The 13,320-nt window shown below is 34.9% G+C and overlaps 2 protein-coding genes across 2 annotated transcripts; both read right to left on the bottom strand.

The window, feature by feature from the left end:
* Positions 1 to 1,572: 1,572 nt before the first annotated feature.
* Positions 1,573 to 8,289, bottom strand: LOC138336496 (uncharacterized). Its single transcript, XM_069285994.1, has 3 exons — positions 8,140 to 8,289; positions 3,068 to 3,443; positions 1,573 to 1,847 (listed from the first exon to the last, which is right to left on the bottom strand). Exons 2-3 carry the CDS (start codon positions 3,421 to 3,423, stop codon positions 1,619 to 1,621), a joined length of 585 nt encoding a protein of 194 aa, XP_069142095.1. The 5' UTR covers positions 3,424 to 3,443; positions 8,140 to 8,289; the 3' UTR covers positions 1,573 to 1,618.
* A 748-nt stretch (positions 8,290 to 9,037) lies between these two features.
* LOC138336274 (uncharacterized) lies at positions 9,038 to 11,855 on the bottom strand. Its single transcript, XM_069285689.1, has 4 exons — positions 11,717 to 11,855; positions 10,493 to 11,255; positions 10,130 to 10,211; positions 9,038 to 9,711 (listed from the first exon to the last, which is right to left on the bottom strand). Exons 2-4 carry the CDS (start codon positions 11,227 to 11,229, stop codon positions 9,460 to 9,462), a joined length of 1,071 nt encoding a protein of 356 aa, XP_069141790.1. The 5' UTR covers positions 11,230 to 11,255; positions 11,717 to 11,855; the 3' UTR covers positions 9,038 to 9,459.
* Positions 11,856 to 13,320: the final 1,465 nt, after the last annotated feature.

Genomic DNA, 13,320 nt, shown 5'->3' on the forward strand with positions numbered 1-13,320 from the left:
TACATAACACGTATTTTCATTGGATTAGAATTACCTATTATTAAAATGTTGTCCTATATAAGGTCCTCTTTGATTGGATGAATTATAATTGGATTAATTTTTAAAAGAACATAAAGCACCATGGAGTAGACGTCACCATAACGTTTGTATGTTATAGTTTTAGCATGATGGTCAGCTTCGATATAAATCATAAATTGTATACATATATAACAGAGTGTCATGTTTTAAAGAGAGAACAAAATGATGGTCCACGACTGGGGAATGTCTCAAAAATTATTCTTAAAATACTTAGTCTAGTTAATCTAGTTTAATGTATTTTACATTAAATTGTCAGTTTTAATCTTATCTTTGTTGTTTCATACGTCTATTTCATTAAATTATACATCACTGAATGTATTATGAAAATTTTTTTCTAAATATTTTATGTTGATATCATTCTTTAGAAAAAACATTTTGAAAAGAATTAACTCTGGTATATACATGTTATATGTATCCTCATAATATGCGTTATAGTCAACAATAATTACCAAACGGAAAGTGTTTGATTGACCATATGGGGGTTATAGTGACAAAGATTCATTTAGTCCCCGCTTGTCCTGCTAGTCGTGGTCGTGGGCTCGAGGCATTCACTGGACATTAAGTATTAGACACTGATCTTTGGGTAGTGGGTTTTCCTTAGGAAATTTGGCAGTCCTTCAAAATCCAACATGCCCATTGATAAGGTATGTAATATAAAGATGTTGAAAGTCAAGCAAATCGATAATCGAAAGCACTTGGTCATGCTACTGATTATTTCCATACGACAGAATCAACTGACCTTGGACAAAGTGGTAAATGTTGTTAAGCAGTTAAAACTTTAAACTATGATTAAACAATTTTATCAATTTTAGCGGTCCGTTGTTTCTGTTTTAGCGGGGTACTTTCGTCAGATGTGCCATTGCTCCTGCGAAATGGCGCCATTCTGTCAAAATCATCGCTGTCTTCCATGCCAATGCGATTCAAATCTATATCGTCCAATTCTTCTTCTATATCATCGGCTATGTAGATGTTTGGACCCGTCACATCGCTGTCATGCTGATAATGTAGGGTAATAGGGTAACAAATAAGTGACTTATAAATACATAGTAATTAGGATTTATACTTTATCACATACTGTAAACAAACTTATTTTCACGGAGATTTAATTTCACGAATTAAAGTGTTAGGGTCCTGTGCTGATTAATTTTAACTATTTCTAATTCTCCGTGAAATACCCGAAATAAACTCGTACACGAATATAAGTTGGTATCAAATAATACCAGCACTGTATCTGTTAAATAATTGGTGCATTAAGTACATTAAAACGACTGAAGAAAGGCTTATTCCAAATTTGCATATTACAGATTTATCTGCATTTGCGAGTAGGTATTAATTGTGACGCCATGTGTTTGCGAGTATAACGTCATACTTTTAGGAGAAAACGACGTAAATTGCGCTAACAAAATAATGACGTAACAATCGATACCTAACTATAAGGGAGCTAACTCTGTAATATGCAAAGACGGAATCGAATTAGGCCACTCAGTCAGAAGCAAAATCGCGGCAGACTTTATTTCATAGACATTTCTTATGAAAACTTCTAGAAGGAAGTTGTGAAAAAAATTATTTGCATTTTATATACGTACATTATGCATACCGATATAGCAATAATAATCCATAAAATATCAATTTGGTATTTGGCATTTGTTACATACACCTCCCACAACCGTGGCTCTCCAACGCTACTTTTACATACCTCTGTGTCTAACTGAACTTCAGGTATAATGGTATCGTCGTGGTCAGGTTGCAAAAGTTGTCGGTCTTCTGAACTGAAATAAGGAGTAAACCACAGATAAAATTAAGCTTATAAATAACAAAAAGTATTTTTTTTATATTATTATATAATATTTTTGTGTGTAACAAGCATTTTCATTGGTTATGAAAACTCTTCAAGTCAAGTGTAGTTTCAATCTGTTTGATACGGTATAATGTTTTCTAAGATTAAAGTGAATAGTCGGGCAAAGAAAACCAGTCTGAATGCGTTCATTGGCTTTCCAAAAGTTCTCACATATTAATACGACGGTCAAGTTCTGCTTACGTTTCCCAGTTCTGACCATTGAAATAAAGAAAAGTTGACTTTAGCCATTCTTGCCCGACTCTTCACTTTAAAGCATTTATTTATAAAAGTACATTGCGACAACGAATATTAAGATAAAATTTAGTTTTATATTTAAAGATGAATATGCTTATGGCGTGGAGTTATATCAGTCAAATGGAGAACTCTCGTACAGTCATTTTTACTTACATTCCTAAGCAATGTGCGAATTAATTTCGCTTACAATGTCATTCGTGGGTGGGTAAATAGCAAATTGCTAAAATTAATAGTCATAAAAAAGTGTCAGGCACAGAAAACAGTAAAAAGTGTGCCACTCTAGATCTTGAAGATATATAGTCGCGGAAAGCCTGTAACAGGCCACCACGTCACTAGGACATCATAGTAAATAAACTAATATTCTCTGATACCTACGGGTGTAATACTGGCTAGTCTAAGGCAATACACTCATGTCGTCTGAGGCTGTATTGCAAAGCTACCCATACAATAAAGCCTCGTGACGTCAAAGCGTTAACAAAATTACTATTTTTCGGTACAATTTTAACATTTTTTTCAGAAACTAGATTAGATTTACTTTAAAAGATACAAACAACGGCATTGCGTGATATTTTCATGTATGGTGAATTGACTTGCAGTCACGTTTTTTCAAATTTATTTCAAAATAGCGGAAAATCATAGTTGTAAAATTGCAATAAAACGTCGAGGTATGAGAGAAAAGTACATTTTCATAGGTGAATATGAAGGATAGGGATATTTTACCCTACAATATTTTATACTATTCAGTGAGAGAATACAATTATTTTGAGGATGTGTGTCAGGTTTGTTCTCCTATCAAACATTGAAAACATTTTTTATTAAATTCACACCTTGCCCATATTTGTCAAATATATGTTCATTAAAATATTATAATCTAATATTTACATACGTATTACATACCTTAGTCTGCGGTACCTACGACGCCGGACAAAGCCAATACAAAACAGGAGGACAATAAGTAAAACACACCCAGCTACGGAACACGGGATATAGATGGCGACTCCACCGGCTGGGGGATGTGACGTCACTTTATGTTGCCATGGATTCACTGGGGTGCTGATGTTAGCGGTAGTAGTGTAGATGGCACCAGTGGTTACCTTTCCAGTTCCTGATGGGAGTGTAGTTGGGTGTGGTGTCGGTGTGGTAGTAGTTGGTTTGTGGGTAGTAGTTTGAGAATACTTTGTGTCAGAGGTGAAACAATTCGATGTACCGTCATCTGTGAAGTCACAGTCAAATGAGAAGCACAAAACACTCATTTCGGATCCCCAAACGTTAACTGAAAGATAATATATAAAAATCAAATATTTTAAATGACATTAATATTCTGATAAGTTCATTTAAATGTGCTGCATTTTGTATTTTGATAACCAAATCAGAATCCTATATAAACTATACTATATGTTTATATGATTCTGACCAAATTAAGCATGCACATGTATCTTTAGTAAAACCATAAATTATACCATAAAATGTTGATATATCACCAATACTTATGACGTTTATTTGTACAGGAAGATTATCAAGTTCACTAGAGATTCTAGAGTTCAACAGAGAGCCTTAGCTGAGTAGGATAATACATTACTTGTTTGTCGTTTATGGGCTATTTGACAATTTTATGACATGCCATCTAGCATACTGCAATCTAGAATTGAATCAACTAAGTAAGGTAGGAACAATCCTACACCAACAAATATATAAAATATCTTAAGTAAGATACAGGTACCATGATACGGTTGTACCATGTAAACTGTCTTAGGTAAGATACAGGGATACGGTTGTACCATCTTAGGTAAGATACAGGGATACGGTTGTACCATGTAAACTGTCTTAGGTAAGATACAGGGATACGGTTGTACCATGTAAACTGTCTTAGGTAAGATACAGGGATACGGTTGTACCATGTAAACTGTCTTAGGTAAGATACAGGGATACGGTTGTACCATGTAAACTGTCTTAGGTAAGATACAGGGATACGGTTGTACCATGTAAACTGTCTTATCTTAGACACAGGGATACGGTTGTACCATGTAAACTGTCTTAGGTAAGATACAGGGATACGGTTGTACCATGTAAACTATCTTACCTAAGACTAGGGATACGGTTGTACCATGTAAAATATCTTAACTAAGATACAGAGATACGGTTGTACCATGTAAACTATCTTACCTAAGATACAGGGATACGGTTGTACCATGTAAAATATCTTAACTAAGATACAGAGATACGGTTGTACCATGTAAACTGTCTAAAGTAAGATACAGGGATACGGTTGTACCATGTAAAATATCTTAACTAAGATACAGAGATACGGCTGTACCATGTAAACTGTCTAAAGTAAGATACAGGGATACGGTTGTACCATGTAAACTGTCTTAAGTAAGATACAGAGATACGGTTGTACCATGTAAACTATTTTAACTTAGACACAGGGATATGGTTGTACCATATAAACTGTCTAAAGTAAGATACAGGGATACGGTTGTACCATGTAAACTATCTTACCTAAGACTAGGGATACGGTTGTACCATGTAAAATATCTTAACTAAGATACAGAGATACGGTTGTACCATGTAAACTATCTTACCTAAGATACAGGGATACGGTTGTACCATGTAAAATATCTTAACTAAGATACAGAGATACGGTTGTACCATGTAAACTGTCTAAAGTAAGATACAGGGATACGGTTGTACCATGTAAAATATCTTAACTAAGATACAGAGATACGGCTGTACCATGTAAACTGTCTAAAGTAAGATACAGGGATACGGTTGTACCATGTAAACTGTCTTAAGTAAGATACAGAGATACGGTTGTACCATGTAAATTATTTTAACTTAGACACAGGGATATGGTTGTACCATATAAACTGTCTAAAGTAAGATACAGGGATACGGTTGTACCATGTAAAATATCTTACCTAAGACTAGGGATACGGTTGTACCATGTAAAATATCTTAACTAAGATACAGAGATACGGTTGTACCATGTAAACTATCTTACCTAAGATACAGGGATACGGTTGTACCATGTAAACTATTTTAACTAAGATACAGGGATACGGCTGTACCATGTAAACTGTCTTAAGTAAGATACAGGGATACGGTTGTACCATGTAAACTATTTTAACTAAGTCTAGGGATACGGTTGTACCATGTAAACTATTTTAACTAAGATACAGGGATACGGCTGTTACCATGTAAACTGTCTTAACTAAGACTAGGGATACGGCTGTACCATGTAAACTGTCTAAAGTAAGATACAGGGATACGGTTGTACCATGTAAACTATTTTAACTAAGATACAGGGATACGGTTGTACCATGTAAACTGTCTTAAGTAAGATACAGGGATACGGTTGTACCATGTAAACTGTCTTAAGTAAGATACAGGGATACGGCTGTACCATGTAAACTATTTTAACTAAGATACAGGGATACGGTTGTACCATTTAAACTATCTTAACTAAGATACAGGGATACGGTTGTACCATGTAAACTGTCTTAACTAAGATACAGGGATACGGTTGTACCATGTAAACTGTCTTAACTAAGATACAGGGATTCTATTGTACCATGTAAACTGTCTTAACTAAGACTAGGGATACGGTTGTACCATGTAAACTGTCTAAAGTAAGATACAGGGATACGGTTGTACCATGTAAACTATCTTAACTAAGATACAGGGATACGGCTGTACCATGTAAACTGTCTAAAGTAAGATACAGGGATACGGTTGTACCATTTAAACTATCTTAACTAAGACTAGGGATACGGTTGTACCATGTAAACTATTTTAACTAAGATACAGGGATACGGTTGTACCATGTAAACTATCTTAACTAAGATACAGGGATACGGTTGTACCATGTAAACTGTCTTAACTAAGATACAGGGATACGGCTGTACCATGTAAACTATCTTAACTAAGATACAGGGATACGGTTGTACCATGTAAACTATCTTAACTAAGATACAGGGATACGGTTGTACCATGTAAACTGTCTCAAGTAAGATACAGGGATACGGTTGTACCATGTAAACTGTCTCAAGTAAGATACAGGGATACGGTTGTACCATGTAAACTGTCTTAAGTAAGACACAGGGATACGGCTGTACCATGTAAACTGTCTTAACTAAGATACAGGGATACGGTTGTACCATGTAAACTGTCTTACCTAAGATACAGGGATACGGTTGTACCATGTAAACTGTCTAAAGTAAGATACAGGGATACGGTTGTACCGTGTAAACTGTCTGATACAGTTGTACCATGTAAACTATCTTAAGTAAGATACAGAGATACGGTTGTACCATGTAAACTATTTTAACTAAGATACAGGGATACGGCTGTACCATGTAAACTGTCTAAAGTAAGATACAGGGATACGGTTGTACCATGTAAACTGTCTTAACTAAGATACAGGGATACGGTTGTACCATGTAAACTGTCTAAAGTAAGATACAGGGATACGGTTGTACCATGTAAACTATCTTAACTAAGATACAGGGATACGGCTGTACCATGTAAACTGTCTTAAGTAAGATACAGGGATACGGTTGTACCATGTAAACTGTCTTAACTAAGATACAGGGATACGGTTGTACCATGTAAACTATCTTAAGTAAGATATAGGGACACGGCTGTACCATGTAAACTATCTTAACTAAGATACAGGGATACGGTTGTACCATGTAAACTATCTTAACTAAGATACAGGGATACGGTTGTACCATGTAAACTATCTTAACTAAGAATAGTGATACGGTTGTACCATGTAAAATATCTTAACTAAGATACAGGGATACGGTTGTACCATGTGAACTATTTAAACTAAGATACAGGGATATGGTTGTACAATGTAAACTATCTTAACTAAGATACAAAAATTATGTTGTACTATGTACACTATCTTAACTAAGATACAGGGATTATGTTGTACAGTGTAAACTATCTTAACTAAGATACACGGATAAGGCTGTACCATATAAACTATCTTGCTAAGATCCATGGATTCTGTTGTACCATGTAAACTATCTTAATTAAGATACAGGGATTCTGTTGTACCATGTAAACTATTTTAACTAAGTTACAGGGATACAGCTGTACCATATAAACTATCTTGCTAAGATACATGGATTCTGTTGTACCATGTAAACTATCTTAACTAAGATACAGGGATTCTGTTGTACCATGTAAACTATCTTAACTAAGATACAGGGATTCTGTTGTACCATGTAAAATATCTTAACTAAGATACAGGGATTCTGTTGTACCATGTAAACTATTTTAACTAAGATACAGGGATACGGCTGTACCATGTACACTATCTTAACTAAGATACAGGGATTCTGTTGTACCATGTAAACTATTTTAACTAAGATACAGGGATTCTGTTGTACCATGTAAACTATCTTAACTAAGATACAGGGATTCTGTTGTACCATGTAAACTAGTTTAACTAAGATACAGGGATCTGTTGTACCATATAAAATATCTTAACTAAGATACAGGGATTCTGTTGTACCATGTAAACTATTTTAACTAAGATACAGGGATACGGTTGTACCATGTACACTATCTTAACTAAGATACAGGGATTATGTTGTACCATGTAAACTATTTTAACTAAGATACAGGGATTATGTTGTACCATGTAAACTATCTTAACTAAGATACAGGGATTATGTTGTACCATGTAAACTATCTTAACTAAGATACAGGGATTATGTTGTACCATGTAAACTATTTTAACTAAGATACAGGGATACGGTTGTACCATGTACACTATCTTAACTAAGATACAGGGATTATGTTGTACCATGTAAACTTTCATTATTTTACAAGACAATCGTATGCATCAAACGGTGTACTATTGCACATTTAATTGTATGGCGAATTTTTCAAGTTTCATAAGCAACATAATTTCCCTAAGCCTTAAATGAATTTGTATACATTGAACTAAAGCTTACCTTGGTTTCCGTTTAAGTTTCTGACTTGTTTGAACTGTAATGACTTCCCTCTGGTCTTAAGAAGGAAGTAAACGCACCAGTAAATACACCTTTGTGGAAATCCGACCAAGTCTAATAATAGCACATGCTAGCTACACCTCATGCTATTTAATGGTCATAAATTAACCTATCCAGTAGTCTATATAGCATGAGGGTTGAGTTTTGTTTATATCACAAGAACTTTATTATGTTGTTGTTTTTTCATATATATAATTTTTCGGGTATTACAAGTGATGTTTATCCTTCTTGATTCTGTTGTGAAATGTAAATCGGTATAGTATACGTTCGTCTTTATGGTTTTGAGTGAAAAAAAAATGTTTATATAAAACCCTTACTTGTCACTTTGTTAAACAAACAAAAAAACATACTAAAGGTTACCTGGTCCCAATTTTTTTCGTTTTCGAAACAAACTTTAGTAAAAATATGAAATCCAAATATTTCAAAAAAGTTACTTAAGAAAAATCAAGTTTTGAATTAAGCCTACATTTTCGTTTCGAGAAATCGGAGTCTGAAACACATAATATGGGCTGAAATTAAGATTATTAAATATGTTCTTTACAATGTTATTTGAAATGAGGATATCGATCTTTTAACAAGGAAGCTTCAATGTTAGTCAAGCTCAAACACAAATACCTGATGTGACGGTGATGATACTGTTTATATTCGGTGTAATCCTCAGCTGAAGTATTTGATATATTACAAAGTGTAAATATAAACTCTGTTGTTGGTATTCCGTATGTCTTTTATATGATAATCGAATAATACAGCATTGTATGATTATGAATAGGTGTCATAAATCAAATAAATTTTGGCAAAGAAACATTAGGAAATTGAATCTCTTTTATTCATAAACAAAGGAATTGTTTTGAGAAAATATGACATTTTAATGAAAAAAATAATATCATGGACACACACATTTACATCCACAATGTATATGTTATAGTCAACACTAAATAGCAAAGTAAGCGTGGTTTGATAACTCTGATGTCACATTAGCAACTCTATATGGTGCCCAAGCTCATGTGGCCAAAGTCTCCAGTGTGAGTCGCGAGCTCTAAGCATTTGTGGGGCAGTTGTTAGGCACTGGTTGGCCGATTCTCATAAGGAATTTTTTTACTCGAAACCTGTCATGCGCTATAGATAAAACATCCTTTAATCGACGTGAAACATAAAATGGTAACGGTGTTCATCCTTGCATTTATTTATTTCCAATAGACAAAATTCACCAAACAGCGATAAAGTAAGAGGTTGTCCACTGTACTATTAACACTTGGGTAGGGTTTAAACGAGTTTATCCTTATTAGCGTTCTTCTGCTTCTGTTTCAGGAATTGTTCTTTGTCAAATATGATATTGTTTCTGCGAATTGGCGCTGTTTTATCCAAATCATCACTATCCTCTGAACTTAAATGAATCAAATCGACATTTTCTACTTCAACTTCTTCTTTATCGTCGATATCGGCATGAAGGAGGACATCTTCAAATGTTGGATCACCGTCTGATGATAAGCCAGGTGTGGGTTGGACGTAGTCTGGCTGTAATGATAACGAGTTGTTGTTTTACTTCATTTCATTTCAGAACACACGTATGTAGCCTATACAAGGTTCCCCCACCGCATATATAGTAGTTTTTGTTCGAACGCATAGAAAATTATGGTATCATGGTATTTAATTTTTCAAGAAAATGTACAAAGTACCCGAACAATGCAGGCTACCTAGGATTAAGCGTCTTAGATAATGTAAATCAAATAAATTCAATGTGATCAAATATTACCAGGAAATGAAATAGCACACACAATTATAAACTTTCCGAAAACTTAATAGTATCATTAGAACAGTGAATTGGGTACGAAAGTCTTCAAAGCAAAAAGTAGAATTTAGAAAAACATAATTTGTGACGTAAAAAAACCGCATTAAACAGTTAAAAGGAATTTGTTTGGGGCCCAACACCTACCCTTTCGTCAAACACAAACGCGGGAGGCTCAAACACAATATTACATTCCGACTCTGCATCCAACGGTTGACGGTCCTCAGAACTGAAAACAAAATTATCAATTTTATAGCTGAGAAACACTAAATCAGAAATAATTAGAGTGATAAAAGTTTTAATAGATAGGCCACTCATTTGTTAAAACTATTTTCATTGGTTTACATGTCTCTGTTGGCTATGTATGGTTTGTTAAGAGTATTTTCATTGGTTTATAGTATGGTTTTCTCAGATCTTCATATATTCTTTATTATTTACTTGAGATATATATTTTATTCTACTCGTAAGACTCCTATTCTTAAATTTGATATTGACATTCGTGTAGTATACCTTCGTCTGGACTTCCTACGACGTCGGACAAAGCCTATAGCAGCTAGGAGGACAACAACTATCACACATCCAACAACGGAACACGGGATATAGATGGCGACTCCCCCGGCAGACATCACCGGGGAAGGTGACGTCACTTGATGTCCTTGTAGAATCTGTGACGTACTGGTGGTAGTAAAGATGTCGTCTGCAGTTACAGTTCGGGGGAGAATAGTAGACTTTTGTGAAATCGATGTCTGCCTTGTTTGTGGCAATATTGTATGTGTATGCGTTGTTCTTGGCGATGTAGTCGATATGTGTGGTGTTGGTACTGCTGATGTTGATTTCTTTGTTGTTTGAATTATCGTTGTTGAGATTTGTGTTGTTTTTGGAGTCGTCGGGTTTTGTGTTGTTTGTGGCGGTGTAGTCGATTTCTGACTTGTTGATTGTGGTGGTGTTGTTTTCTGTGTTGTTTGAACGGTCGTTGTCGGTTTTTCTGTCGTTTTAAGAGCCGTAGACGATTTTTCTGATGTTTTCGGTAATGTAGTCAATTTCTGTGTTGTTTTCTGTGTTGTTGGTTTTGTTGTTGTAGTGATTTTAGCTTCACTGGTTGGCGTGACTGTCTGAGGTTTAGTCGGTTGTGTTGGATGTGGTGTTTTGTTCGTGGTAGTTTGGGAGTACTTTGAATCAGTCGTGGTACAATTCGACGTGCCATCATCATTGAACGTACAGTCAAAGGAGAAGCACACGACAGCCATGTCGGAGCGATATATGATGTTGCTGTCTGGAAGACAATAGGTAAAGGTTTGTTTTTCTACACATTAGTCATTATCTAAATAAGCAGTGTCTCCAAAAAGTTAAAATATAATTTCTCGTTTGGTGTAAATCCTTATCTTGAATACTAATGTGGACAAATGGGTATAAGCACTAAACTAATTTGGAATCCAGTTTGACAACACATATTTTGTTATCAGACTCCAACCAAGCTTCGAAACATTTAATAATTAAACAGATCTAGGTAAGACAAAAGCCTACCAATTTACATAAGATCGGAATATTTAGTAGGGAATATCGAAATGTTTCCTTGATGACAAGTTGCATTTTAAACCTGGCCTTTATTTACTTGTAATGTTTACAGTTATATGAATCGTAAACTTAGAATCCATTCCTAACACTACGAGCTCTATAAAAACAAAACGCAATTTTTGATTATCATTATTAAAATATTAACATAAGACGTCCTACCTTGATCAGTGCCTTGGCATATAATTTATATACTTCCTTTTCGTTAACGAGGAAGTAAAGTTCCAGTTAATAAATGGAAATCCTGTGGTCCCATTTATAGCATAGGGTGAACTGAACCGTGTATTCTAATACACATATTAAACATTTCTAACATCGACAGAGACACAGACTCGGAGAACGACTTCGACGGTTTGAGGGGTCATCTCACAATGCATAACATATCTTTGTACCTTTCTCTTACACTATAGTTATATATTCGCGGCGCATTTATAGTATCTACATTTAAAACTTGTAATTTTGCAGCGTCATTAGAAACTATGATAAAACTCAAAGATCCCCCGGAGTACATAACCGTGTACACTTACCTCGGTTGAGATGCATATTCTTTAGCTGGATATACTATCATATGAACAAGCCATTTCGTCACATCATACATATGCTGTTAGGGAGGAATGATTATACATATGTTAGCTCTGGACGGTATTTCATTTTATCTTTATGATTGGCCAATCCGAGAGGTCGCGGGAACTTGAGCTCTTATGGCAACTTAAATCTAGGTGAAACAAAATGTCTATTCCTTATGTTCAATTCGCACTTCAATTAGATCCAGACATCATGCGTATATCGTGCGAGAAGCTCAGATGTCGCCTACCCGATCACTTGTGTTTTCTCCGAGCACCCCGGTTTGTTTCCACTCTAAGACCCCTCACGCTCTTTCATCCGGGCCATCCTCAATCAAAAGTTTTATGTTAATTGTTTCCAATGACATTGACTCAATTAACCATTTTTTATACAAATGTAATAAACATATGTGTGCATAATGATAGTATAGCGAGAAAATTGATACTATTGGTGGAATTAATGCAAACGTCACTCTCTGCAATCGGAACGCTTCATGAAAAGAAAATGGAATCCGATTGAATAGGCTGTTATAGAAGTTGACAATGACTTGATGCAGGAATGACAAAGATTATAAGGAATATGAAGAGATTATTTGTTGGACAAATGTGTGTATTTTTATTTACAGCTACAATATTATAACCATAAGGAATACTTTTTTTTAATTTTGTAGAGATTATTGATAGTGAGACGGTGTTATTGTTATAACATATGGTTAATAACTGAAGCAAAATTAAAGCTTTTTTAAGATATAAAATAAAATGCTTAATCAAGGTGATAATAATATTTTATTTGTCATTTAAGCAGTAAGGTGACTGTGGCTGATGCGTATTACAAAAAGAAATAAAAATAAAATAATTAAGAAAAGTAAAAAAAAAAGATATTAGTGAGGATCGAACCTGAGACCATTACATTTTGTACCTGATGCAGTATCCGTTTGACCAGTATACATTTACAGAGTTGGGGTGTCCTCGGCGACGTCCGAGCAAACATTTTACATACAAATTTTGAGATGATCCCTGAGAACAGTCGAAGTTGGTCTCGGAGTTCGTGTCTGATCGACGTAAGAAATGTCTAATTCGGCAGTCTGCGGCCCGGAATAATAGACCGTATATTCTAATACACATATTCGGCAGTCTGCGGCCCGGAATAATACTTTGTGTGTCTCTGTTGTTTTGTCTATATGATGTTTTGTGTCTGTAAGT

The sequence above is a fragment of the Argopecten irradians genome, chromosome 12 (assembly GCF_041381155.1).
Source record: "Argopecten irradians isolate NY chromosome 12, Ai_NY, whole genome shotgun sequence".
Classification (NCBI taxonomy): domain Eukaryota; kingdom Metazoa; phylum Mollusca; class Bivalvia; order Pectinida; family Pectinidae; genus Argopecten; species Argopecten irradians.

What these genes read in the sequence shown, in the direction of transcription:
- LOC138336496 (XM_069285994.1), bottom strand. Translation starts at nt 3,423, where the DNA reads ATGAGTGTTTTGTGCTTCTCATTTGACTGTGACTTCACAGATGACGGT. An exon ending in CGTAGGTACCGCAGACTAAG is followed by an intron (nt 1,848 to 3,067) that starts GTATGTAATACG and finishes TCCTTATTTCAG; the next exon opens with TTCAGAAGACCGACAACTTT.
- LOC138336274 (XM_069285689.1), bottom strand. Translation starts at nt 11,229, where the DNA reads ATGGCTGTCGTGTGCTTCTCCTTTGACTGTACGTTCAATGATGATGGC. An exon ending in CGTAGGAAGTCCAGACGAAG is followed by an intron (nt 10,212 to 10,492) that starts GTATACTACACG and finishes TTTTGTTTTCAG; the next exon opens with TTCTGAGGACCGTCAACCGT. An exon ending in CGTTTGTGTTTGACGAAAGG is followed by an intron (nt 9,712 to 10,129) that starts GTAGGTGTTGGG and finishes TTATCATTACAG; the next exon opens with CCAGACTACGTCCAACCCAC.